Genomic DNA, 27,260 nt, shown 5'->3' on the forward strand with positions numbered 1-27,260 from the left:
TTATGAACAGAATAAAGAAAAGGAGAAATCATAACCACATTTGCAAAATCCTTAAAAGCAATGGAGAGTCGTCCATAACATCTAAAGATATTGCTTCTCAATTTCAAACCTTCTACCAATCCCTCTATAATATACCCCAACATATTCACACGGCCAACCCCCCATCCAATATGGAAGCCATAAATAGTTTTCTTGAGGGAATCTCACTCCCTAAACTTCCCCCCTCCCATATACAGATACTAGAATCCCCCTTCTCTTTAGAAGAATTGAAGGATGCTATCAAACAACTACCAAAAAACAAAGCCCCAGGCCCTGATGGCCTTACAGCCCTATACTATAACACATTCAGGGACTCCATTTCCCCCTACCTCTTGACTGTATGCAATCACTCGCTTAAAGGCATACCACTTACTTTAGACATGACAAGAGCCCTTATTACCATCATACCCAAAGAAGGTAAAGACCCCTCACACTGCGCCAATTACCGCCCCATTTCCCTGCTAAACCTTGATCTAAAAATCCTAGCCAAAATGTTAGCTAACCGACTCTCCCCAATTCTCCCGTCACTGATCCATGGCAACCAAACTGGATTTGTGATTGGCAGGGAAGGTAAGGATAACTCAGTTAGAATTATCAATGCCATTCATTATTCTACCAAGTTATCCTGTCCTTTAGTTCTCCTCAGCACCGATGCCGAAAAGGCTTTTGATAGAATTAGCTGGGATTTTCTTCGCCTCACTCTGCCTACCAACACCTTTTATTGATGCAGTTTTCTCCATGTAAACTAACGCCTCGGCATCGGTGCTGGTGAATGAAACCTCTTCTCCCTCATTTCCCATAAGAAACGGTACACGTCAGGGATGCCCACTCTCCCCTTTGGTTTTCATACTAACTATGGAACCACTCCTTCAATCTTTCCGTCAAAATGACAAAATTAAGGGTATCAAGCTAGGTAACCATGAACACAAAGTTGCAGCGTTTGCTGATGACCTTTTACTCCTTACTTCCAATCCCAGAGTATCCCTACCTATAATATATGACACACTAGAAAAAATTAGCCCTTTGTCCAACCTTAAGATAAATATGAAGAAATCCCATATTCTAGTAAGGCCTGAGCGCTCAAACAAAAAAAAGACCTTGCAGCTCAGTCTCCATTCAACTGGGATACCCCCTACATAACTTATTTGGGAGTTAAGATTGGAGTTGATCTCACCAAATTATTTCAACTTAACTACACTCCTCTATTACAAAATATGCAAGCTCAATTAAATAATCTTCACCTCCAAACATTCTCCTGGTTCGGTCGGAAAAATTTATTCACTTCATTGATCCTCCCTAAACTGACCTATCTGCAACAAGTCCTCCCACTCCCTATTCCAGATTCCTTCTTCCAATCCCTTAATAAGGAAATTCGCTCCTTTATATGGAGTCGAAAGAAAGCCCGTATAAGACTCCCTATTCTACAAAACCTGAAAACCTTTGGAGGTATTAACCTCCCGAACCCTTCGCTCTATAACACCTCTATCCTACTGGCTAGGGTAATAGACTGGTTCAGAGAACCCACCCACAAATCCTGGACTAGTATGGAGTCTGCCCTAACTAACACCGCATTTAGAACTCTTCTATTTCTTTTTCCAAAAGAACAAATTATCTACAGGAATAGTAGCCCAACTGTGCAGGCTACCTTAGGCGCCTGGGACAACTTCCAAAGGTCTGCTAATGGTATCCCTCTACCCTCTCCGCTTATCAAGATGAAAGATCTGATCAATCTGGCTTCACTAGAGTTAAAGCAGAGCCTTCCACTATCTATCCGAAATTTGGAAATCTGGGCTATTTCTCTCTTTGAGAAAGATGGCAGAATAATTCAAAAAGATCATTTAGCATCTATCTTCCCCGAGTCTAAGTCATTCCCCTCCCTATACTCCTTTATACACTCCAGTCTAACAAAATATATCCCCTATCAAGCCCTCTTAAGGCCCCTGACTTGGTTCGAAAGCCTCATTTCTCAAAACCTTATCCCCAAAGAAGTGATTTCTCAGCTTTATAGAAGAAACACTCCTATCTGCCCTCCTAAGTTAGCCTTCATAGGTGCCTGGGAGAAGGACTTGGAGACCTCGTTCTCCACAAATGATCAATTGAAACTCTTTAGAGAACCTCATACATCCTCCAGATGTGTCAGAATACAAGAAAATGGGTATAAATTACTTACCAGGTGGTATTAAACACCCAATATTACCTGCAGATATAGTAGTACTGGTTCTGACGCATGCTGGAGGTGTGAAGACGGGGTTGGCACATTCTTCCACATATGGTGGTCCTGCCCACCACTGCTTAAATGGTGGTCTGAAATCTTCAAACACTGTAATATTATCTGCGATTCCAAAATTCCAGTCTCGCCCCAGCTGGCCCTCTTAGGCCTTCCTCCTTCCTTCACACCCAATAATGTCACATCGTTGTTCAAAAAACTGGTATCAGCAGCCCGCCTCCTAATCCCTAGAAACTGGCTTTCGCCTGATCTCCCCCAACTAGACCATTGGGTTAATAAGGTGGACGCCATCTATAGATTCGAGGACCTGGCCGCTTGGGAAAACCGTACCCATGACAGATTTTCCGCCCTTTGGAAACCATGGGAAACTTATAGGCACTTTAGCAATGCTACTTGATACTCCTTAGTTTGCTTTGCTTTAGTATGACACATGGTGCAAATGTCTATACTTATTTGATACGACCGAATAGGACATCTACTCTGTTAATTTAGTTGGTACAATGGTAGCCAAGTAGGGTAAATTTGTACACCCTGTACACTGCTGATTGATGTGTCAATACTTGTACTACTGTTTTATTATTCAATAAAACGTTTAAAAAAAAAAAAAAAATCTGGTTTATTGATAATCCCAGCCAAATTACAGCATAGTACAGCCGGAACACAGCCGGGTTATGTAGTCAGTCCATAACACCTGAACAAAATCGTACAGGCTCAGGTCTCCCTTAGATCCGTACTCAGGCCAGTGTTGCTTCACATATACCTTGTGTTCTGTGATCTGTAAGCCTCTCACTCATACAGACACACTCTGCTTCTTACTGCTAATTTAAATGAGAACAGTGAACATGGGCCACCTGTGATACCCAGAGTGGATCGTGGGGAATAAGCACCCACCCAACTCTTTGCTTTTTCCCAATAAAAGCCAGGCCCGGAGTAGCTGAAACCAGCTATGCAATGTAACCACCACGTCCACTATCTATCCTAGTGGACACACTAGCTACTGGCTTTTACTTCTCCAAGGCCAGGCACCATGGTGATATGTCTCAGGTAAAACTGTAGCATACATCTCCTCTAATAGGTTTCCTGCACCATTACATGAGACACACATCTTCCCTCATATACAGTATGAGGCCTGTCACTCTGTGTCATCCACACATATAACATCTTATGCTGGTCCCCCTCATGGCCCTATGTGTCACAGCACACATCACCCATAACAGTGCATCATCCACAGATCCCTCATAACAGTGTGTTATCCACAGATCCCCATAACAGTGTGACATCCACATATCCCCCATAGCAGTGTGGCATCCACAACGTCCACATAACAGTGTGTCAGTCACAGGTCCCCCATAACAGTGCATCAGCCACAGAAACCACATAACAGTGTGTCATCCACAGGTCCCCCATAACAGTGCATCAGCCACAGATACCTCATAACAGTGCCTCAACAACGCATCCCCCATAACAGTGGATCATCCACAGGTCCCCCATAACACTGTGTCAGCCACAGGTCCCCATAACAGTGTGTCACCCACAGTTCCCCCATAATAGTGCGTCAGCCACAGATTCTACATAACAGTGTGACAGCCACAGATCCTCCATAACATTGTCATCCACAGGTCCCCCATAACAATGTCATCCCCAGACCACCATTAGTTCAAAATATTTTTATTTTATTTTCCACCTCAAAACCCTAGGTGCATCTTATAATCAGGTGCGTCTTATAAAGTGATAAATACAGTAATTTTATATGGTCCAATGTTAAACGGGTTTTACTATTCGGTCATCCATATCAGATTGACAGGGGTCTGACACCCGGCACCCCGCCTATCAGCTGTATGCGCAGTGCGTATGTACCATCACCCTTTTCTCTTCCTGTTCGCTGATGCTGCCTATGGCAAAGACCATAGAGGGTGGGGCTATCATACCTCGATCTCTCTGTGCTTTACTTGAATGCAAGCGCTCCTCCTGTTTATGAGGAAGCAAGCTTGGCAGAGAATAACTGTGCATGCTCGACCATGCTACACACAAAACTACAGGTCATATCCATGGAAAAGTTTGAATAAACAAAAAGCTGGCTACCCAAAAAAGGTAGTCTTATTACAGATAAAGACTCCAAAATTGGTAATAACATTATATTAGTGAGCCATTTGCATCGTAAAACTCTGTAACATGAATAAATTACAGGTTATACAGAATTTTTGTTCCCCACAAAACTATATATCAATCTGCTCACCTTCTCCTGCCCTATAACATGCCGCCTGCAGCTCAAACACTATGTTCAACTTGACAGTTTTCCTTTATGTATAATGTGAGTTTGTGAGCTGTCAGCAATTTAAATATAAATGGGGGTACATAACAAATCGAAAGAGCAGTTGTCTAATGGATTTAGAGTTCTTGCTAGTCTGCAAATGCAAGCTGTAAAGGTAAACCTGTTGAACATTTTTAATAGCATATAAAAAAGGGTATTTTTAGGCCAAAGGTGTCCCAAATACTTTAGGTTAAGAGGGTTGTTTCATAGAAAAAAATGTTTTACAGGGTTTAGAGAGGGGCTTAAATGTACACCAGGGGCAATTTTTATAGCATTTTGCTCATTTTGGGCTTCATTCTTTTTTATTGGTCTTTTCTAAAAATATTCACCAGCTTTGTCATAAAGGATTAACTTCTGCCTAGCTATGAGAATCATACTTAAATTTTCACTTTGTGCCAGTCATCTAATAACCCTCATCTCTAAATTACTAATAGCTCAAAAACACTTAATCCACATTCTTATCAGTAATACAAGAATTGAGATATAATGAGTTTTTATAAGGTCAGAGATAAGGAGCCGTCAGCTGAGCTGCCTGATGAAACAGAGTCTGGCACTAGAGAATCTCATGGCTGTACAGAGAAATGGGTTCAAGATTTTTAATAAAGACCAATTGAAAAAAAATTAATTTTAGCTCAAAAGGATTGCATTCAAATAACAACAATAATAATAATAATAATAATAATAATAATAATAATAATAATAATAATAATAGCCCCCATAGGTGTCCATAGCCTTTAAATAAAAGAATCCATACTCTCCAATCCCTAGCTGTTCATCTTCTGAATCTTCTTGAGTCCCCACTCGTCTGTACATCCTGGTTTAGGCCACACTTTTGCCCCAGTTTTGGCTAACAATAACAGATGGAAATAACTGAACAGTATATCAGATTAGATGCCCTTCTTAGTTTTGATGGCTTAAAAAGGTTGTCTAGCAGAGGAAAATGTATGGCAGATAATGTTTGACACACAAGAAATGCCAGCTCAGCCATTCAGTGACAGCACATCAGACAGTAATTGGCTGAGTAGCGTTTTCTGTGTGTTGAGAGTGTACATTTGCAAAACATTTTTCTCTATTGAACAACCTCTTTAAGTTATTTTAATTGAATATATCTAATTTGACATAAGGGAAAATGTAATATAACTGCAATGTGGATTATGGATTTAGACTATCTTTAGATTTACATAATTTTTTCATGGTCATTATTAGCATGCCATGTTACAGTTGTCAATCTAGTAGAGATACATTCAAAGGCTTTGTACACTTTCAGGGACAATGTTTTTATGATTGCATTTTACTCATTTGGGGCAAAAATAATAATAATGATAATTCATTCGGTCTTTATTAAAAATATTAGGCTGTTCTGTCACAGAGGGTTAATTGATTTTCTAGCTGTCTGGATCAAACTTTCACTTTGTGCTCATCTAATAACCTATATCTCTAAATTACTAAGAGGTCATAAACACTTATTAAAGCAAAATTCTTATCAGTAAGATAATGATTGAGCTTTGATGAGTTTTTATAAGGTCAGAGATCACAGATAAGGAGGCTACCTGCCTGACAGAGAAGAGAGAACATTAAGATCCTGCTAGCAGAGCATCTCAGCTCTGCACAGAGAAAAGGACTCCATATTTTTAATAAAGACCAATGGAAAAAACATTTTTTATTCATAATGAGTACAATGCAGTAATAAAAAAATAAAAAATGCCCCCAAAGGTGTACATAGCCTTTATGACTAATGGATACATTAGAAGTCAATGGGGAAACATTGCTTCTAATTCTATTTTTAAAACACTATAAAGCTTAATTTGCATTTAATCTAGAAGAATACAATATAAATCCCATTTCTCTTGAAGTCGTGGCCAGTTTGACAAAGTAACAGTATAACACACTACATAATTGAATAAAAGATAACTTCATAAGTGATGATTTATGATTTATTTTACACATGTTCTTTTAGGATACCATGTCCACTGAATTCAGCTGTTGTTCTTGCTTCATATGCTGTGCAATGTAAGTAATTATCTTTAATGACTATAACATTGATTTTAGGTCTTAAGTAAGTCATTGAGAGTCCATTCTGTCTTAGGGTACTTTCACACTGGCGTTATTCTTTTCTGGCATTAAGTTCCGTCCTGGGAGCTCAATTCTGGAAAAGAACTGATCAGTTTAATCCTAATGCATTCTGAATGGAGAGCAATCTGTTCAGGATGCATCAGGATGTCTTCAGTTCAGTCTTTTTGCCTTTTCAGGACGGAGATAATACCGCAGCATGCTCCAGTTTTATCTTTGTCCAAAATTCCGGAACACTTGCCAGAATGACGGATCCAGCATTTTTTCCCATTGACATGCATTAATGCCGGAACCGGCCCTGAGTATATCGGCAAAACGGATCTGGCTTTGCGGTCTGCACATGCTCAGACCGAAAAAAAATCAGCAATTTTTACATTGCCAATTTTTTGCATTCGATACAATAATCTCTAATTCGCGAATATATGATGGATATTCTACAAAATATTTGTGAAATATCGCAAATTTGAATATAGCCCCTGCCGCTCATCACTAATACGGATCAGGATCCTGATCTGTCTGACAAATACCATCAGTTTGCACACATTTTGATGAATCCGGCAGGCAGTTTCGGTGACGGAACTGCTTGCCGGAATCCTCTGCCACAAGTGTGAAAGTACCCTTAGTAAAAAAAAAAAGTTACGTTTGTACTATATAATATTAACCCTTTCAAGAACAAGCCATTTTTCACCTTCGTGACCAGTTCTAATTTTGCTAATATGACACGTGTCATTTTGTATGCTAATAACTTTGGTATGTTTTTATTTATACAAGCCATTCTAAGATTGTTTTCTTGTGACATCTCGTACTTGATGTTAGGGGTAAATTTGAGTTGATATGTTTTACCTTTATATTATAAAAAATCCAAAATTTACAGATTTTTTTTTTTAAATGTACATTTTCTAAATTTTTATTTATACACAGAAAGGCAGATAGTGATACCTTATTAGATAGTTTTTACTTAAGATTTCCCATGTCTACTTTATGTTGGCATCATTTTGAAAATTACATTTCATTTTTTTATGATGTTAGAAGGCTTAGAATTTTAGAAGCAATTTTTCAAATTTTCTATAAAAATCTTCAAAGCCAACTTTTTCAAGGACCAATTCAATTCTGAAGTCACTTTTAGGTCCTTACATAATAGAAACCACCCATAAATGACCCCATTTTAGAAATTACGCCCCTCAAATTAATCAAAACTGGTTTTGCAAACTATGTTAACCCTTTAGGTGTTCCACAACAATTAAAGGAAAATGGAGGTGAAATTTCCAATTTTCAGTTTTTGTGCAGATTTTTTATTTTTTTATCCAATTTTCTCTAAACACAGCAAGGGTTAACAGCAAAACAAACCTGAATATTTATTACCCTGATTCTGCAGTTTATAAAAACACCCAATTTATGTTCGTAAACAGCTGTATGGGCATACGGCACATTTCAGAAGGAAAGGAGCAAAATAATATTTTTGGAGAGCAGATTTTGCTAGAATGGCTTTTGGGTGTCGTGTCATATTTGAAGGCACACTAAGGCATCCCTACAGTAGAAATCCCCAAAAAGTGACCCCATTTTGGAAACTAAACCCCACTTTGACCTCTTTCTTTTAACAAGGGATAACAGAAGCAAATGCACCCCATAATGTGTTACCCATTTTCTCCTGAATACGGCAACTCCAACTATGTGGTCGTAAACTGCTGTATGAACAGATGGCAGAATTCAAAAGGAAAAGAGCAGCATCTGTATTTTCTAACATGGAATTTGCTGAAATAGATTTTAAGGGTCATAGCTTTATATTTATTTTTGGCTGCCTGAGCTGTGTGGTGGCTAATTTTTTGCGGGATGAGCTGTAGTTTTTAATGGTACAATTTTTGGGGTCTATATGACTTCTTGATCACTTTTTATTTAATTTTTTATGAGGTGAATTAGGCTAATATTGAAATTCTGCCAATGTTTTATTATTTTTTATGGGGTTCTTAATGTGATATATTTAAAATAATTTTACTCTGTGGGTTGATTCAGCCATTTTTTTTTTTTTTTTTTACAGCGTTCACCACTCGGGATTAGTACCATGGTCATTTTTATAGATCAGGTCATTACAGACACGGCAATACCAATTATGTGTAGTTTATTTTATTTATTTTATTTTTTTCATTTTCTAATCTAAATATATGCAGATTTGGGAAAAGGCAATTTATTTTTAATTTACATTTATTATTTTTTTACGTTTATTTTTAACTTTTTTTTCTTGAAGAACCAGTGGTGCTGATGGCTGTACTATACTTTGCAATGCTCTTGTATTGCAAAGTATAAGTTTATCAGTTTTACACTGATAGATGGCAACATTGGATTTAAGGCGTCCGGTTGCCATGTCAAACATCAGGCCGCAGCCATCCCAGCACAGCAGCCCTATGGTTCAGAGAGAGAGCCCCTCCCTCTACTAACTCCATGGATGCCACTGACTGTGTCGTCTGAGGGGTTAAAAGGATGAGAACGATCCCAGCTCTGATCCTGCCCGTTACATCAGTGTGTCAGCATACAGCTGACACTCGCTGCTGATGGCTGCGGCTCAGCAACAGAGCTGCCACCATCACATACAGGGGGACCGCAACAGGGGGCAGGCGGACACGGATGTATTCAGGTGGCAGAAATGGGGTCAGGGCAGCAGGCACAGATGGAGGCTGGGCCGGCACACATAGGAGCAATATCCACATACATAGGGGCTGGGTCGGCACAGATGGGGGCAGGCAAGGCACAGATCCGGGGCACACAGCAGATAATGCTTGATTTTAGTCTCTGATCTGCACTCTGCAACCTGAAACCTGCCTTACCTTCACTCTCCGGTAACCCCCCTTTCCAAAAAACGCATGCCTTTGATCTGTGGGATCCGTCTGCTGCCTCCAGTGTCCTGTCAGTGAAATTTAACAGATCAGATGCCTGCTGCCTTCACTATGCACTACAAATTAACTCTTTCACTGCCCAGTAACCACCCTTCCACTGCCAACACCTGTGATATCTCCACAGTTCCTGTGTTATCTGTCCATAAACCCAGAACCACTGCCTGCTTTCCCTGCTCCTATCAATTTATGATTTGTGTGTATATATAAAGTACCGTTAATTTTTTGTAATATGTATTTATATCTACATATATATAGTAAATATATATATATATATATATATATATATATATACACACACACACAATATACACTCACCTAAAGAATTATTAGAAACACCTGTTCTACTTGTCATTAATGTGATTATCTAGTCAACCAATCACATGGCAGTTGCTTCAATGCATGTAGGGTTGTGGTCCTGGTCAAGACAATCTCCTGAACTCCAAACTGAATGTCAGAATGGGAAAGAAAGGTGGGCTACAACAGTAGAAGACCCCACCGGGTACCACTCATCTCCACTACAAATAGGAAAAAAGAGGCTACAATTTGCACAAGCTCACCAAAATTGGACTGTTGAAGACAGGAAAAATGTTGCCTGTTCTGATGAGTCTCGATTTCTGTTGAGACATTCAAATGGTAGATTCCGAATTTGGCGTAAACAGAATGAGAACATGTATCCATCATGCCTTGTTACCACTGTGCAGGCTGGTGGTGTAATGGTGTGGGGATGTTTTCTGGGCACACTTTAGTCCCCTTAGTGCCAATTGGCCATTGTTTAAATGCCACAGGCTACCTGAGCATTGTTTCTGACCATGTCTATCCCTTCATGACCACCATGTACCCATCCTCTGATGGCTACTTGCAGCAGGATAATGCACCATGTCACAAAGCTTGAATCATTTCAAATTTGTTTCTTGAACATGACAATGAGTTCACTGTACTAAAATGTCCCCCACAGTCACCAGATCTCAACCCAATAGAGCATCTTTGGGATGTGGTGGAACAGGAGCTTCGTGCCCTGGATGTGCATCCCTCAAATCTCCATCAACTGTGAGATGCTATCCTATCAATATGGGCCAACATTTCTAAAGAATGCTATCAACCTCTTGTTGAATCAATGCCATATAGAATTAAGGCAGTTCTGAAGGCAAAAAGGGGTCCAACACCGTATTAGTATGGTGTTCCTAATTCTTTAGGTGAGTGTATAAAACGCCAAAAAGTTTCTATCATAAATATCTCGCATGGAGTTATTCGTATAACACCTAAAATTGCTTAGAAAAGCTACCACACAAAAAAAATATTATGATCAATAATTTCTTTATTAGACATCCATCAAAGGTATATCATTAAAAACATACAGGAAGACAGTAGTCATAGAAAGATGATAGTGTTACAAACATGTATATATATATATATATATATATATATATATATATATATATATGTAAGGAATCACCTTCTTTCAGGGGGTCACAATCACAGTCCAAATGACGGTTTATTTTCACCAGCCCAAACATAAATGATACAAAATAAACACTTGCTCATCTAGGCACTTGCTAATACAAAATAATGTACCCCTGACTCACCTAAAGATCCCTGTTCACACACGGAAATCAAATGCATCTTTCCTCAGCCAAACAGTCCAGCAGCCTCCAGGCTGTGACAACTCCAGTACCTTTTGGGGGGATTATGGCCCAGTAGTCCCCTGACTTTGGCCGTGTGACTCTCGCCCCACAAGCGTCGCTGGTTCCCCCAAACTTTGGGCTATCACATAGCCTTGTGGCTTCTCAAGCTTCCTGGCTGAGACCACTCAGAGCCTCTGCAAGTCTCTGTTCCAAATCACTCTCTCCTAACTGACACCCTGGGAGGTCACCTGCGATCCTCTCTGGACCAAGGGAACACCCATCCTGGAAGGGTGTGGATTTACAGATCCCACTTTCAGTCCTATCTTCCAATCCAACTATAATCCAGCCCAGAATATACCAACCCTGTCTCAGCAACCTACATGCTGCTGAGACTATTGCGTACTGAATTTTAGCTATGCCACCCAGCTAGGTATCTGAGTGGGATATACAAACCTTCCCGCACTGTACGCCTTATCACAATATATACATACACATATTAGTTCTTTTAATTTATTTTTTGTATAACATAAATAGTGTTTTATTCACACATTCAAACAAAACATAAACAGCCTTAACTCGAGCTCAAATAAACACCTTGGCCGTCCAGCCACTAACTAATACATACCAATCCCTCTCTATATGAGGGCCTGGCTGTTAGACCTTTACTATGTTTCCACAGAACCAGGTTGCACACAGTTACCTTGGTTGGTACAGCATCAGTCCCCACACCTCTGATTCTCTGAAGAATATATTAGGCTCCTAACGAGCCACATGACCGACAGGGTTCCACTGCCAACCTACCATTCAGTCTATAAAAATCAGGCCCATAACAGATTTTACAAAAAGGTATACGGCAGCTATGCCTGACATAGATTAACACTGTCCTTCTTTCCATGTCTATCTCAGCCAGCTCACAAGTGGAGAAAGACAAATCCTAGGTTTCATCATTCACAATGCATTCTGCTGGGTGACAAATACCTGTTTTCCCAGACAACTCCCTTCACTCCCTCACATATCCCCCCTCCTAAGTTCAGATCTACAGGGGTGAACTCTTGACGCTAAACAATGCATATGGAACAAGGCATCTGTATTGCCTTGAAGCTTCCCAGCTCGGTGCTCCACTGAAATTGAAGTTATTGAGTGACAATAAACACCTAGTGACCCTGGCATTCCTCTCATTGGATCTACTCATCCAGGTCTGGGTTGAGTGATCAGTCACTAGCCAGAACCACCTCCCCAGCGGGTATGACCTCAGGGCAACTAAAGCCCACAATGCTGTAGTTTTTCTCTGCTGGCGTGAGTTTCCTACTCATGTAGGTAATGGTGTGCTCCTCTCTGTTCACCTCCTGAGACAGGACAGCTACCAGCCCCACCTTTGATGCATCCGTCTGCACAACAAATTCTCTTTTGAAGTTTGGTGTAGTGAGGACAGGGGGACTGCACAATGGCAACTTCAACTCCTGAAGTCACTCCATTCCACCTCTTTCATTCCTAAAGCACACTTTTTGGGGTTGGCAGTTAGCCTGGCTATCCTTAGAGAATCCACAATGGCCTGCACCTTGTCCAAGCGACTCTCCCAGTCATTGCTGAAGATGATAATATAATCTAGATAGGCTGAGGCATATCTCCTATTTAGAACATTGCGGGGCACCATGGAGCCCAAACGATAACATGCTATAGTGAAAAAGACCATCAGGGGTGATAAACACAGTTTTTTCTTTAGCGCTATCTGTCGGGGTACTTATCGGTTTCCTTTGGTAAGGTCAAGCGTGGCAAAGTACCAGGCTCCTCCCAGTCTTTCAATAAGCTTGTCCACCTGATGCATGGGATAAGCATCAAATTTGGACACAGATCAATTTCCTAAAATCGTTGCAGAACCGCAATATCCCATCTGGCTTGGGAATCAAAACAATGGGACTGGCCCATTTACTTTTGGATTCCTTTATAACTCGCAACTGCAGTATCTTTTGCACTTAATCTGTAATGGCTTGTCGACGAGCCTCATGAAACTATCACCTGTGGCTCGGTGACAATGTCATGTTTGATCATGGATGTATATCTGGGTAAGTCAAAGAACATGTCAAAATTCCTACTCACAAACTCTTCAGCCTCTTGCTGTTGTCTTTTAGAGAGGGCGCCTGCTATCTTTACCTTTCCACCAGCTGCCACAGGCTTAAACTTATCCTGTGGGGGTATTAAAGAAGGCAGACCAGCCAGTGGCCTCTCTGTGAACAGACTGTCTTTCCATGCTATTAGGCTACTTTCACACTAGCGGCACGGACCTCCGGCAGGCTGTTCCGTCAGGTGAACAGCCTGCCGGATCCGTCCTGCCGCTAGTGACCGTGTGCCGCTCCGTCCCTATTGACTATAATAGGGGCAGAGTTCAGTCAGAGGCTCGGTAGCGCGCGGCGGGAGGCTGCAGGAATAAACCTACGACATGTCCGACATTTTCCATGCCCCGCCGGAACTCCGCCCCCACCCCCATTATAGTCAAAGGGGACGGAGCGGCAGTACGGGGGCAGTCCTCACTAGCGGCAGGACAGATCCGGCAGGCCGTTCATCCGACATGGTATATTTGCTCGGGCTTTCTCTTACCGGGCTTATGTATTGTGGGGAGTTGCTCTGTTAGGCAGGGTGAGCGTACGCAGCACAGAGGCACAAAAACTGTTCTTAACCACGATTCTGTGTTTTATTCACACTTGGCAGGTTAACAGAACAGAAACAACTTCACCTTAGTTTTAAGTCCTGGTGTTCAGTTCACACCGTTCTTCGGGTACCACATATAGAGATCAAGTCCTGGTGTATGTGCACACCTTGCAACAGACCATCATAAAGAGTTTACGTCCTGGATATCTTTAACCTATACTCCCAGACAGGTTGCAAACATGCATCCAGCCACAAGCACATTAAGACAAACATCAGTTCCCACACTCTAGCTGGTTTTAATGAGGTGTCCGTAAAGCCCGTACCGGTATATGAAATCCGGTCTGGTGTTTGACCTCACCTTGCTGCAATTAGTCGCTGCATAACATCCTGGGAGGAAAATACCTCCATTCCATGAGCAGGCCTTTCACTGTGTCACAGTACCTTGTACTTCACTTCCCCTATTTGCTCTAACACCTCATACGGACCCTGCCACTTGGCCATAAATTTACTTTGTACTGTAGGCACAAGAACTCGGTCTCTGGGTTTAAGGGTTCTTACCTTGGCCGACCTATTGTAAACCCCACTTTGAGCCTTTTGGGCCTCCTCAATATGCTGTTTGACTCCGGGCATAATGGCCGCCACCCTGTCCTGCATAACTGCAATATGCTCTATTACATTTTTGTTGGCAGTGTGTTCTTGCTCCCAAGTTACTTTAGCAGTGTCCAGCAGCCGCCTAGGATCTCTGCCATAAACTAACTCGAATGGAGAAAACCAGGTGAAAGCTTGGCAAGAGAACATCCTAATTCCTTCCATCCTTCTTTTTTAGAATACTCTTTAGAGTTTTTTTTAAAATCTCTCTACAAGTCCTTCTGTCCGACTGGAAAGGATATGGTCCTGAAGACCTGATAAACCGAAGACAACATTGATGCTCCTCTTCTGCTCAAAACATTTGCCCTCAGGTCCAATGAGAGGAGGAGGGGGCTTAAAAAATATGGTACTGTTAGGCCTGGGCCTTCTGTCATACCTACCGCTGTCTCACATGTCATATCTCTAGCATCTCCTGCTACACTGCAAGCTGCTGTCTTCACCAGATGGGGCAGGCACATGCCTGTCAGACACGTCCTTCGGCCACTCTGCCTCAGTGCTCCATCCCATGCTGGGGTCGTATTGGGGCATGCGCCCACCGCTTTCTGTCACTTACGCTTCCAGGGATAAATGCTTCCTGCCTCCCAGCACAGCCCCTGGCCGGGGGTTACAGGTTTAAATAACAGCTTCCTCTCCTAGGAACTTGCCTAAGCGCTGAGTTACTAACAGTAATAGCAAAGGTTCTGTTCTAATCTTCTTTGTTTGACCCAGCATGTTTGACCATCCTGTTTGCCTGCCGCCTGCATTGACTTCTGGACCTGTCTGATGTACCACGCTACTACCTGATACCAGCTTCTGACCTCTGGCTTGTTTCTGACCACACGTCAGCGTCTGCCTCTGACAATCAGCATCAGCATTATCATCTGCTGCTTTTACTTCAGTCTTTTCTGCAATACCACTTCTCACCAATGCGTCTGCTATTGGACTCAGTTCACACTAACTGTGGTTCTAACTGCAACTTGAGCTATTTGAGCATTACCTGTTGTCTGAATCTGTGAGCCAGCTGTCATCGATATTAGATAATCCTGTTGGTGGGGGGGCGTGGCTAGCTGCTGACCAGGAAAGACGTCTGGTGCACCAGCTCCGTCAAAGGAGATTCTATCTAATCTCATCATCCCTTTATTTAAAGTTTAAGAGCCTTATTTAAGAGCCCAAGTGACGCCGTCCAACATCTACCCCATTTAGAGATCTCTCCAGGGTTTATAGTCCACTCCATTCCGGAGTTCAGAGTGAGGCCTAGTGGAGAGTGAATCCTCGGCCTGGATTTAGGAGCCGCCTTTCTTCTCCGTTTGCAAAACCATTGCATACGCAAACCTATGTAGGCTCTCCGGAGAAGCCGACTATCCTCCACCGCAAGCTGAAACCCCTGCTGGGGTCAAGACTTGCCCCGATCAGAGCCTTAGGTGAAGCGGTACAGAGAGGCCATTCCTGACCTGGTTCGGAAGGAGAGCGGGATCATCGCAAAGCTCCTCCGGCAAGATAACCTATCCGGAATCAAGCACGTATTAGCTGCGGTACAATACCTGTCTAATCGAGGTCCTCCTGCGTCTGAAGGCGCACACAGCTCCGGAGCTCCGAGAGGGGCACGGTGAGGTGAGAACCGGAGGCCCGACCGGAGCGGTGCGAGGCGGCTTGCAAAGTTCGTCTTCTGCTCCTGCTCACGCTGTGAAGAATCGACACAGCAAGACATCGACACAGCAAGTTAACCCCTTAAGGACCAGGCTCATTTTCACCTTAAGGACCAGGCCATTTTTTGCTAATCTGACCAGTGTCACTTTAAGTGCTCATAACTTTAAAATGCTTTGACTTACCCAGTTAATTTTTTTGCATAAAAAAATACATTTTTTTACCAAAAATTTTGAAAAATTAGCAAATTTCAAAGTTTCAGTTTCTCTACTTCTGTAATACATAGTAATACCCCCAAAAATTGTGATGACTTTACATTCCCCATATGTCTACTTCATGTTTGTAGCATTTTGGGTATGATATTTTATTTTTGGGGGATGTTACAAGGCTTAGAAGTTTAGAAGCAAATTTTGAAATTTTTGAGAAATCTTCAAAATCCCACTTTTTATGGACCAGTTCAGGTTTGAAGTCATATTGTGAGGCTTAGATAATTGAAACCTCCCAAAAATGACCCCATTCTACACCCCTCAAGGTATTCAAAACAGTTTTTTCAAACTTTATTAACCCTTTAGGTCTTCCACAAGAGTTAATGGCAGATGGAGAAACAATTTTGAAATTTCTATTTTTTGGAAAATTTTCCAATATAATCAATTTTGGGTTAACTGCCAAACAACACTCAAAATGGGTTGCCCTGATTCTGTAGTTTGCAAAAACATCCCATATGTGGTTGTAAACTACTGTTTGGCCGAACATAGAAGGAGGGGAACACATAGAAGGGTAGCACATAGAAGGAGGGGAACACCATATGGGTTTTGGAAGGCAGATTTTGCAGGACTGGTTTTGTTTATACCATGTCCCATTTGAAGCCCCCTGTTGCACCCCTAGAATAGAAATTTAAAAAAAGTGACTCCATCTAAGAAAGTACACCCCTCAAGGTATTCAAAACTGGGTTTACAAACTTTGTTAACCCTTTAGGTGTTCCACAAGAGTTAATGGCAGACGGAGAAACAATTTAGAAATTTCTATTTTTGGGAAAATTTTACAATATACTCAATTTTTTCCAGGAGTAAAACAAGGGTTAACTGCCAAACAACACTCAAAATGGGTTGCCCTGATTCTGTAGTTTGCAAAAACACCCCATATGTGGTCGTATACTACTGTTTGGCCGAACGGTAGCACATAGAAGGAGGGGAACCCCATATGGGCTTTGGAAGGCAGATTTTGCAGGACTGGTTTTGTTTATACCATGTCCCATTTGAAGCCCCCCTGTTGCACCCCTAGAATAGAAATTTCAAAAAAGTGACTCCATCTAAGAAAGTACACCCCTCAAGGTATTCAAAACTGGGTTTACAAACTTTGTTAACCCTTTAGGTGTTCCACAAGAGTTAATGGCATATGGAGAAACAATTTTGAAATTTCAAATCTTTGTAAAATTTTACAATATAATCAATTTTTTTCCAGGAGTAAAACAAGGGTTAACTGCCAGACAACACTCAAAATGGGTTGCCCTGATTCTGTAGTTTGCAGAAACACCCCATATGTGGTCGTAAACTACTGTTTGGTCGAACGGGAGCACATAGAAGGAGGGGAACACCATATGGATTTTGGAAGGCAGATTTTGCAGGACTGGTTTTGTTTATACCATGTCCCATTTGAAGCCCCCCTGTTGCACCCCTAGAATAGAAATTTCAATAAAGTGACTCCATCTAAGAAAGTACACCCCTCAAGGTATTCAAAACTGGGTTTACAAATTTGTTAACCCTTTAGGTGTTCCACAAGAGTTAATGGCAGATGGAGAAACAATTTTGAAATTTCTATTTTTTGAAAATTTTTCCAATATAATTAATTTTTTCCAGGAGTAAAACAAGGGTTAACTGCCAAACACTCAAAATGGGTTGCCCTGATTCTGTAGTTTGCAAAAACACCCCATATGTGGTCGTAAACTACTGTTTGGCCGAACGCTAGCACATAGAAGGAGGGGAACCCCATATGGGTTTTGGAAGGCAGATTTTGCAGGACTGGTTTTGTTTATACCATGTCCCATTTGAAGCCCCCTGTTGCACCCCTAGAATAGAAATTTCAAAAAAGTGACTCCATCTAAGAAAGTACACCCCTCAAGGTATTCAAAACTGGGTTTACAAACTTTGTTAACCCTTTAGGTGTTCCACAAGAGTTAATGGCAGATGGAGAAACAATTTAGAAATTTCTATTTTTTGGAAAATTTTACAATATAATAAATTTTTTCCAGGAGTAAAACAAAGGTTAACTGCCAAACAACACTCAAAATGGGTTGCCCTGATTCTGTCTTTTGCAGAAACACCCCATATGTGGTGGTAAACTACTATTTGGCTAAACGGCAGGACATAGAAGAAGGGGAACGTCATATGGTTTTTGGAAGGCAGATTTTGCTGGACTGGTTTATTTACACCATGTACCCTTTCAAGCCCCCTGATGCACCCCTAGAGTAGAAACTTAATAAAAGTGACCCCATCTAGGAAACTACCGGATAAGGTGGTTGTTGTTTTGGGACTATTTTTGGGGTAAATTTGATTTTTGGTTGCTCTATATTACTCTTTTTTGAGGCAATGTAACAAAAAAATTCTAAAATTGTTTCTACATTCGCTATTTAGTTTTGTGGAACACTTAAAGGGTTAACATAGTTTGCAAAGTAACTTTTGAATACCTTGAGGGGTGTAGTTTCTTAGATAGGGTCAATTTTTTGGAGTTTCTAGTCTAGGCTACATCAGGGGGGGCTTCTAATGGGACATGGTGTAAAAAATAAAAACTGTCCATCAAAATATGCCTTCCAGAAACCGTATGGAGTTCCCTTCGTTCTATGCCCTGCCGTGCGGCTATATAGCCATTTACGACCACATATGGGGTGTCTCTGCAAACTACAGAATTGGGTCAATAAATATTTAGTTTTGTTTGACTGTTAACCCTTGCTTTATTACCGGCAAAATGGATTTAAATTTAAATTTTGCCCAAAAATAGGTGTTTTGGCACCGTTTTTATTTTATATTTTTAACACCGTTCATCCGAGGCGTTTGGTAAAAAGTTATTTTTATAGCGACGACTTTTAGGCACGCGACGATGCCCAATATGTATGGCTCTCAGACTTTAGAGACACTAAGCAGGCATCCTAAAACTGCGGCCCTCCAGATGTTGTAAAACTACAATTCCCACCATGCCCTGATGATGGCTGTAGGTTGTATGGGCATGCTGGGAGTTATAGTTTTACAACATCTGGAGGGCCGCAGTTTGAGGATGCCTGCACTAAAACTAATATTTTTTGGGGAAAGAAAAATTGTTTTTGTGTCTCCAAAGTCTGAGAGCCATAGTGTTTTATGTTCTCTAGTGAACTGTTGGGGATTATAAAAATTTGGTACTCCATGAAAGTGTGATACTCCCTGAAGCAATCGATAATGCAGAGGCCCGGATGATCGGGGCACGTGTTACATTGAGTAGTGGTGTCCTTCCGTATCCCCCTCTTGTGACACACTCTGCACTTTTTTGGGGTTCGTCCCTTCTTTCCAGTATGGGGGACCACACCTGGAAAGTGTTGGCCAGGGACGATCCGGGCGCCTCCAGTTCCCGAGGTACTCCGGCCTGCTCTTTCCCGGTCCGAAAAGATCAGGTCCTTGAGGACTGCCTCATAGAATTGGAGGAATGTCCCTGTGCTGCCAGCGCTTCGGGATAGTACAAAAGAGTTGTACATGGCAACCTGCACCAAGTAGACCGCAACTTTTTTGTACCATGCCCGGGTTTTGCGCATGGCGTTATATGGCGTGAGGACTTGATCAGAGAGATCAACTCCTCCCATATACCGATTGTAGTCGACGATACAATCGGGCTTGAGGACCGTTGCCGCGGTACCTCGCACAGGGACTGGGGTGGTGCTGTTACCGTGGATTGTGGACAGCATAAGGACATCCCTCTTGTCCTTATACCTGACCAGCAACAGGTTTCCACTGGTAAGTGCACGGGTCTCACCCCTGGGGATAGGTACCTGGAGGGGGTAGGCAGGGAGGCCGCGTTGATTTTTCTGCACGGTCCCACAAGCGAACGTGGATCTGGCGGCAAGGGACCTGAACAAGGGAATGCTGGTATAAAAGTTATCCACGTACAAGTGGTAACCACTATCCAGCAGTGGGTACATAGAGTCCCACACGAGTTTCCCGCTAACACCCAGAGTGGGGGGACATTCTGGGGGTTGAATACGGGAATCTCGCCCCTCGTACACACGAAATTTGTAAGTGTACCCTGAGGTACTCTCACAAATTTTGTATAGCTTCACGCCATACCTCGCCCGCTTTGTGGGAATATATTGAAGGAAACTGAGTCTCCCTTTGAACGCAACGAGAGACTCATCAACCGCGACCTCCCTTCCAGGTACGTAGGCCTGCTGAAATGTGGCCCCAAAGTGATCGATGACCGGCCGTATCTTATACAGCCGGTCATAGGCAGGATCACCTCGGGGTGGACATGCTGCATTATCGGAATAATGCAGACATTTCCGGATGGCCTCAAACCGGTGACGTGTCATGACCATACTGTACAGTGGGGTCTGGTACAGGACGTCCCCACTCCAGTATTGCCTGACACTGGGTTTTTGGACTAGACCCATATGCAGCACGAGGCCCCAAAATGTCCTCATTTCGGCTGCACTGACCAGCGTCCAGCCACCGGGTCTAGCCAAAACTGAGCCTGGGTTTTGAGCGACGAACTGTTGGGTGTACAGATTCGTCTGCTCCACCATCAAATTCACCAGTGGGTTACTGAAAAAAAAAAAAATAGTCTATTTCAGTAAACCCCACTGTGGGAATCTGGATTCCAGGATTGCCAGCGAAATCCGGAATCTCAGGCTCAAAGTCCACTGGGGGACACCAGCTAAGTTCATCGGCAGGGGGCTCCGGTGGACTTATTTGGTGGGCCGGGAAACCAGTACGAACCCCAGGGCGGCTCGTACTAGGGTGGGCCACAGGATCCCTAGCATGTGCGGCCCCTGGCTCCGCCTGGCGGCGTCTCCGCCGCCTTGGTGGCTCATCGTCATCCGATGATGATGAGGAGGATGCGGATGATAAAAGGAATGTGGGGTCATCCTCATCCTCACTGGGGCTCTCAGAGTCGGAGGCAATCTGGGCGTATGCCTCCTCGGCCGAGAACGCCCGGCGGGCCATTGGTGTGTGTGCGTGTAGGTGTGCGTGTGTGGAAAACTTTATTATATGTGCGTGTGTGTGGGGGCAACGGGTGTTCGCTGGTGGGGGGGGGCAAGTGGCAGGGGGGGTCGGGGTTAGGGTTAGATGGATAGATGGAAGTTTGGAATAAAAGTACTTACTTTTCCCTTCTTTCCCTGCCTAACGGTGCCTCTCCCTCAATGACCCTAACCTACCTGGGTGGCGATGGGTGCAGGAGGGTGATGGATGCCGATTAGGGGGACACAGGAGCTGGTGCTGGACGATGCTGCACGGTCAGGGTGCTGGACAGGAAGTGGAGGGGAGAGAGGAGCGCAGGAAGTTTGAATCTCGCGCCTCTCTCCCCTGCACCAATTAGCACCCTGGACAGCAGTGTTCAGCACCAGGGCCAGCACCGCCTCCTCAAATCCTCGGACTGCGATTGGTGGTGCGATCGTACGCGCTGTAAAACGCCCAGGTGAGAACCATTCCCATAGGGAATCATTAAGAAAAAGAAGAAAATCCAGCTCTCTCCGGTGAAAAAATGAAAAACTTTAATCCAGCAAGTTTAAAATCCATACAGGTGTACAAATAGCAGTCAACGCGTTTCAGACCTCAGAGAAATATGGGTCCTTCCTCATGGTTTTGTCATGAGGAAGGACCCATATTTCTCTGAGGTCTGAAACGCGTTGACTGCTATTTGTACACCTGTATGGATTTTAAACTTGCTGGATTAAAGTTTTTCATTTTTTCACCGGAGAGAGCTGGATTTTCTTCTTTTTCTTACTGTATATACCGCATCCAGGAGCGGCATCCGTGCACCTCTGGTGATTTTACTACTGCAGGTGAGAGCTGCCTTACGTTTTCTTCCATAGGGAATCATTGGTTTCTCCCTGTTGAGCGTTTTACAGCGCGTAGGAACGCGCTGTAAAACGCTCAGGTCTGAACTTAGGGTAAGAGCTAAACCCACCCCAAAAGAACCTCCCAGAGATGTGATCTGTCGTCTGTTCAATTCCAAGTAAGTAAGGGATGACATTCTGCGACTAGCTCGCACAAACCCTCCTAACTCACTAGAAGGTTCCTCGATATCTATTTTTCAAGACCTGGCAAGAGTTACACTCTCTAAAAGAAACATCCTGAGACCTCTCAATGAAGTTCTGCGGAGAAGGAACATTCCTTACAAATGGTTGTTCCCTTTTGGTCTCTCTCTCTCACATGAGGAGAAAAGATATATTCTTAGAAACTATGCAGAGTTACCAGATCTCCTCACCGAACTTAACATCCTAGACATTGACATACCAGATTGGTCTCCGATCCAGGACCTCACAGGTTGACCTAGGATCCCACCACCACCCAAAAATCGGAAGAGACAAGGGAAGATGACCCCCAGAAGAATTGAGATGGACCCGACCTGAACCCCAGTGGTACTGGGTGATATGTTCTTTTTGAGTGCCACCACTATATTGTCACTATTGTTCTTGTTAGATTGATACTATATTGTTAGTGTTTCCCCATATGTGAGCTGGGACAGGAGAGGTACTGATTTTGTGAGAAATTCCCCTTACTTACTCACTCTCTTCACAGATTTCATTTTAACTGGGACTCCCCTGTCTCTTCTTTGAAAGGGACATGTTGGCCTAGTGTCACAGTTCATCTCCCCTCCCCTCACCTCACCACTTTCTCAGGCAGACCCTAAATCCTTTAGAATTATAGCTCCTACCATACATCCTGTTATATAAGTTATGTATTATTCCGCTTCAAAAAGTTTCTGCCTGTTTTGCAAAGAGTTGGCCCGGGACAGAGTGGTGGGATGCCTATACATCCCATTACTCTAGTTCTGACATCTCCGCTCTCCTAACAGCAAGAACCCCTTGAACTCAGACGGCCTCTCCATTGAGCCACTTTAAAGGTCCCACCCTCCTCTAACCAAAATTTTTGGCCTTATGGGTAGTATCAATATATCTTGCCTAAGTATGTTCTTTACTCATACAAAAATGTTTATTTCAGACATGACCCTTATGGACTCCAGTTTATGTGACATTGAATTTCTTGTCATATGTTCTTATTAGCTATGATATTTATATCTTGCTATACTTGTATTAACATGTTCCTATTGGTTCTAAAACATTTTCGCTCCCATTCATCCCCCCCCCCACTCCTCCCTTCTCATCCTATAAGGGCGCTGGGCATATTCAACACAATTTACCTCAGTCCACACCTCCTCCAAAAACACAAGCCATTCTCACTATCATATGGCTAACATAAAATTCACCTCTTACAATGTAAGAGGTCTTAACGCAATAGTTAAACGCAGTCAGATCCTACACGCTTTGAAAAAAAAACACACAGATGTCATTTTCTTTCAAGAAACTCATTTCCGCGAAGAAAAGACACCAGCTTTGCGAGGGCACTTCTTTGACAAATGGTTTCATTCCCACACTCCTACCAAGAATTCGAAAGGAGTAGCCATTGCTTTCTCGAAACGTGTATCCTTTGACCTAATCCTCCAACAAAAAGATAAGGATTAGAGTTGAGCGAACACCTGGATGTTCGGGTTCGAGAAGTTCGGCCGAACATCCCGGAAATGTTCGGGTTCGGGATCCGAACCCGATCCGAACTTCGTCCCGAACCCGAACCCCATTGAAGTCAATGGGGACCCGAACTTTTCGGCACTAAAACGGCTGTAAAACAGCCCAGGAAAGGGCTAGAGGGCTGCAAAAGGCAGCAACATGTAGGTAAATCCCCTGCAAACAAATGTGGATAGGGAAATGAATTAAAATAAAAATTAAATAAATAAAAATTAACCAAAATCAATTGGAGAGAGGTTCCATAGCAGAGAATCTGGCTTCCCGTCACCCACCACTGGAACAGTCCATTCTCAGATATTTAGGCCCCGGCACCCAGGCAGAGGAGAGAGGTCCCGTAACAGACAATCTGGCTTCATGTCAGCAGAGAATCAGTCTTCATGTCATAGCAGAGAATCAGGCTTCACGTCACCCACCACTGTAAGAGTCCATTTTCATAAATTTAGGCCCAGCACCCAGGCAGAGGAGAGAGGTCCCGTAACAGACAATCTGGCTTCATGTCAGCAGAGAATCAGTCTTCATATCATAGCAGAGAATCAGGCTTCACGTCAGCCACCAATGCAACAGTCCATTGTCAGATATTTAGGCCCAGCACCCAGGCAGAGGAGAGAGGTCCCATAACAGAGGATCTGGCTTCATGTCAGCAGAGAATCAGTCTTCATGTCATAGCAGAGAATCAGGCTTCACGTCACCCACCACTGTAAGAGTCCATTTTCATAAATTTAGGCCCAGCACCCAGGCAGAGGAGAGAGGTCCCGTAACAGAGGATCTGGCTTCATGTCAGCAGAGAATCAGTCTGCATGTCATAGCAGAGAATCAGGCTTCACGTCAGCCACCACTGCAACAGTCCATTGTCATAAATTTAGGCCCAGCACCCAGGCAGAGGAGAGAGGTCCCGTAACAGACAATCTGGCTTCATGTCAGCAGAGAATTAGTCTGCATGTCATAGCAGAGAATCAGGCTTCACGTCAGCCACCACTGCAACAGTCCATTGTCATAAATTCAGGCCCAGCACCCAGGCAGAGGAGAGAGGTCCCGTAACAGACAATCTGGCTTCATGTCAGCAGAGAATCAGTCTGCATGTCATAGCAGAGAATGAGGCTTCACGTCAGCCACCACTGCAACAAGTCCATTGGCATATATTTAGGCCTAGCACACAGGCAGAGGAGAGAGGTCCCGTAACAGACAATCTGGCTTCATGTCAGCAGAGAATCAGTCTGCATGTCATAGCAGAGAATCAGGCTTCACGTCAGCCACCACTGCAACAGTCCATTGTCATAAATTTAGGCCCAGCACCCAGGCAGAGGAGAGAGGTCCCGTAACAGACAATCTGGCTTCATGTCAGCAGAGAATCAGTCTGCATGTCATAGCAGAGAATGAGGCTTCACGTCAGCCACCACTGCAACAGTCCATTGGCATATATTTAGGCCTAGCACACAGGCAGAGGAGAGAGGTCCCGTAACAGACAATCTGGCTTCATGTCAGCAGAGAATCAGTCTGCATGTCATAGCAGAGAATGAGGCTTCACGTCAGCCACCACTGCAACAGTCCATTGGCATATATTTAGGCCTAGCACACAGGCAGAGGAGAGAGGTCCCGTAACAGACAATCTGGCTTCATGTCAGCAGAGAATCAGTCTGCATGTCATAGCAGAGAATCAGGCTTCACGTCAGCCACCACTGCAACAAGCCATTGGCATATATTTAGGCCTAGCACACAGGCAGAGGAGAGAGGTCCCGTAACAGACAATCTGGCTTCATGTCAGCAGAGAATCAGTCTGCATGTCATAGCAGAGAATCAGGCTTCACGTCAGCCACCACTGCAACAGTCCATTGGCATATATTTAGGCCTAGCACACAGGCAGAGGAGAGAGGTCCCGTAACAGACAATCTGGCTTCATGTCAGCAGAGAATCAGTCTGCATGTCATAGCAGAGAATGAGGCTTCACGTCACCCACCACTGCAACAATCCATTGGCATATATTTAGGCCTAGCACACAGGCAGAGGAGAGAGGTCCCGTAACAGACAATCTGGCTTCATGTCAGCAGAGAATCAGTCTGCATGTCATAGCAGAGAATGAGGCTTCACGTCACCCACCACTGCAACAGTCCATTGTCATAAATTTAGGCCCAGCACCCAGGCAGAGGAGAGAGGTCCCGTAACAGACAATCTGGCTTCATGTCAGCAGAGAATTAGTCTGCATGTCATAGCAGAGAATCAGGCTTCACGTCAGCCACCACTGCAACAGTCCATTGGCATATATTTAGGCCCTAGCACCCAGACAGAGGAGAGGTTCATTCAACTTTGGGTAGCCTTGCAATATAATGGTAAAATGAAAATAAAAATAGGATTGAATGAGGAAGTGCCCTGGAGTCCAATAATATATGGTTATGGGGAGGTAGTTAATGTCTAATCTGGACAAGGGACGGACAGGTCCTGTGGGATCCATGCCTGGTTCATTTTTATGAACGTCAGCTTGTCCACATTGGCTGTAGACAGGCGGCTGCGTTTGTCTGTAATGACGCCCCCTGCCGTGCTGAATACACGTTCAGACAAAACGCTGGCTGCCGGGCAGGCCAGCACCTCCAAGGCATAAAAGGCTAGCTCTGGCCACGTGGACAATTTAGAGACCCAGAAGTTGAATGGGGCCGAACCATCAGTCAGTACGTGGAGGGGTGTGCACACGTACTGTTCCACCATGTTAGTGAAATGTTGCCTCCTGCTAACACGTTGCGTATCAGGTGGTGGTGCAGTTAGCTGTGGCGTGTTGACAAAAGTTTTCCACATCTCTGCCATGCTAACCCTGCCCTCAGAGGAGCTGGCCGTGACACAGCTGCCTTGGCGACCTCTTGCTCCTCCTCTGCCTTGGCCTTGGGCTTCCACTTGTTCCCCTGTGACATTTGGGAATGCTCTCAGTAGCGCGTCTACCAACGTGCGCTTGTACTCGCGCATCTTCCTATCACGCTCCAGTGCAGGAAGTAAGGTGGGCACATTGTCTTTGTAGCGTGGATCCAGCAGGGTGGCAACCCAGTAGTCCGCACAGGTTAAAATGTGGGCAACTCTGCTGTCGTTGCGCAGGCACTGCAGCATGTAGTCGCTCATGTGTGCCAGGCTGCCCAGGGGTAAGGACAAGCTGTCCTCTGTGGGAGGCGTATCGTCATCGTCCTGCCTTTCCCCCCAGCCACGCACCAGTGATGGACCCGAGCTGCGTTGGGTGCCACCCCGCTGTGACCATGCTTCATCCTCATCCTCCTCCACCTCCTCCTCATCCTCGTCCTCCTCGTCCTCCAGTAGTGGGCCCTGGCTGGCCACATTTGTACCTGGCCTCTGCTGTTGCCAAAAACCTCCCTCTGAGTCACTTCGAAGAGACTGGCCTGAAAGTGCTAAAAATGACCCCTCTTCCTCCTCCTCCTCCTCCTCCTCCTGG

General features: G+C 43.8%; 1 protein-coding gene across 8 annotated transcripts in view; it reads left to right on the plus strand.

Annotated features, from left to right (window-relative positions):
- The window catches only part of PTPN3 (protein tyrosine phosphatase non-receptor type 3), a 1,297,151-nt gene that overhangs the window by 465,490 nt on the left and 804,401 nt on the right, over window positions 1–27,260 (plus strand). For all 8 annotated transcript variants that reach the window (XM_044294788.1, XM_044294784.1, XM_044294789.1 and 5 more), the window contains one exon: window positions 6,535–6,587. In XM_044294788.1, coding sequence (XP_044150723.1) covers window positions 6,535–6,587 — 53 coding nt within the window. The remainder of the gene's footprint in view (window positions 1–6,534; window positions 6,588–27,260) is intronic.

The sequence above is a fragment of the Bufo gargarizans genome, chromosome 5, assembly GCF_014858855.1.
Source record: "Bufo gargarizans isolate SCDJY-AF-19 chromosome 5, ASM1485885v1, whole genome shotgun sequence".
Classification (NCBI taxonomy): Eukaryota; Metazoa; Chordata; class Amphibia; order Anura; family Bufonidae; genus Bufo; species Bufo gargarizans.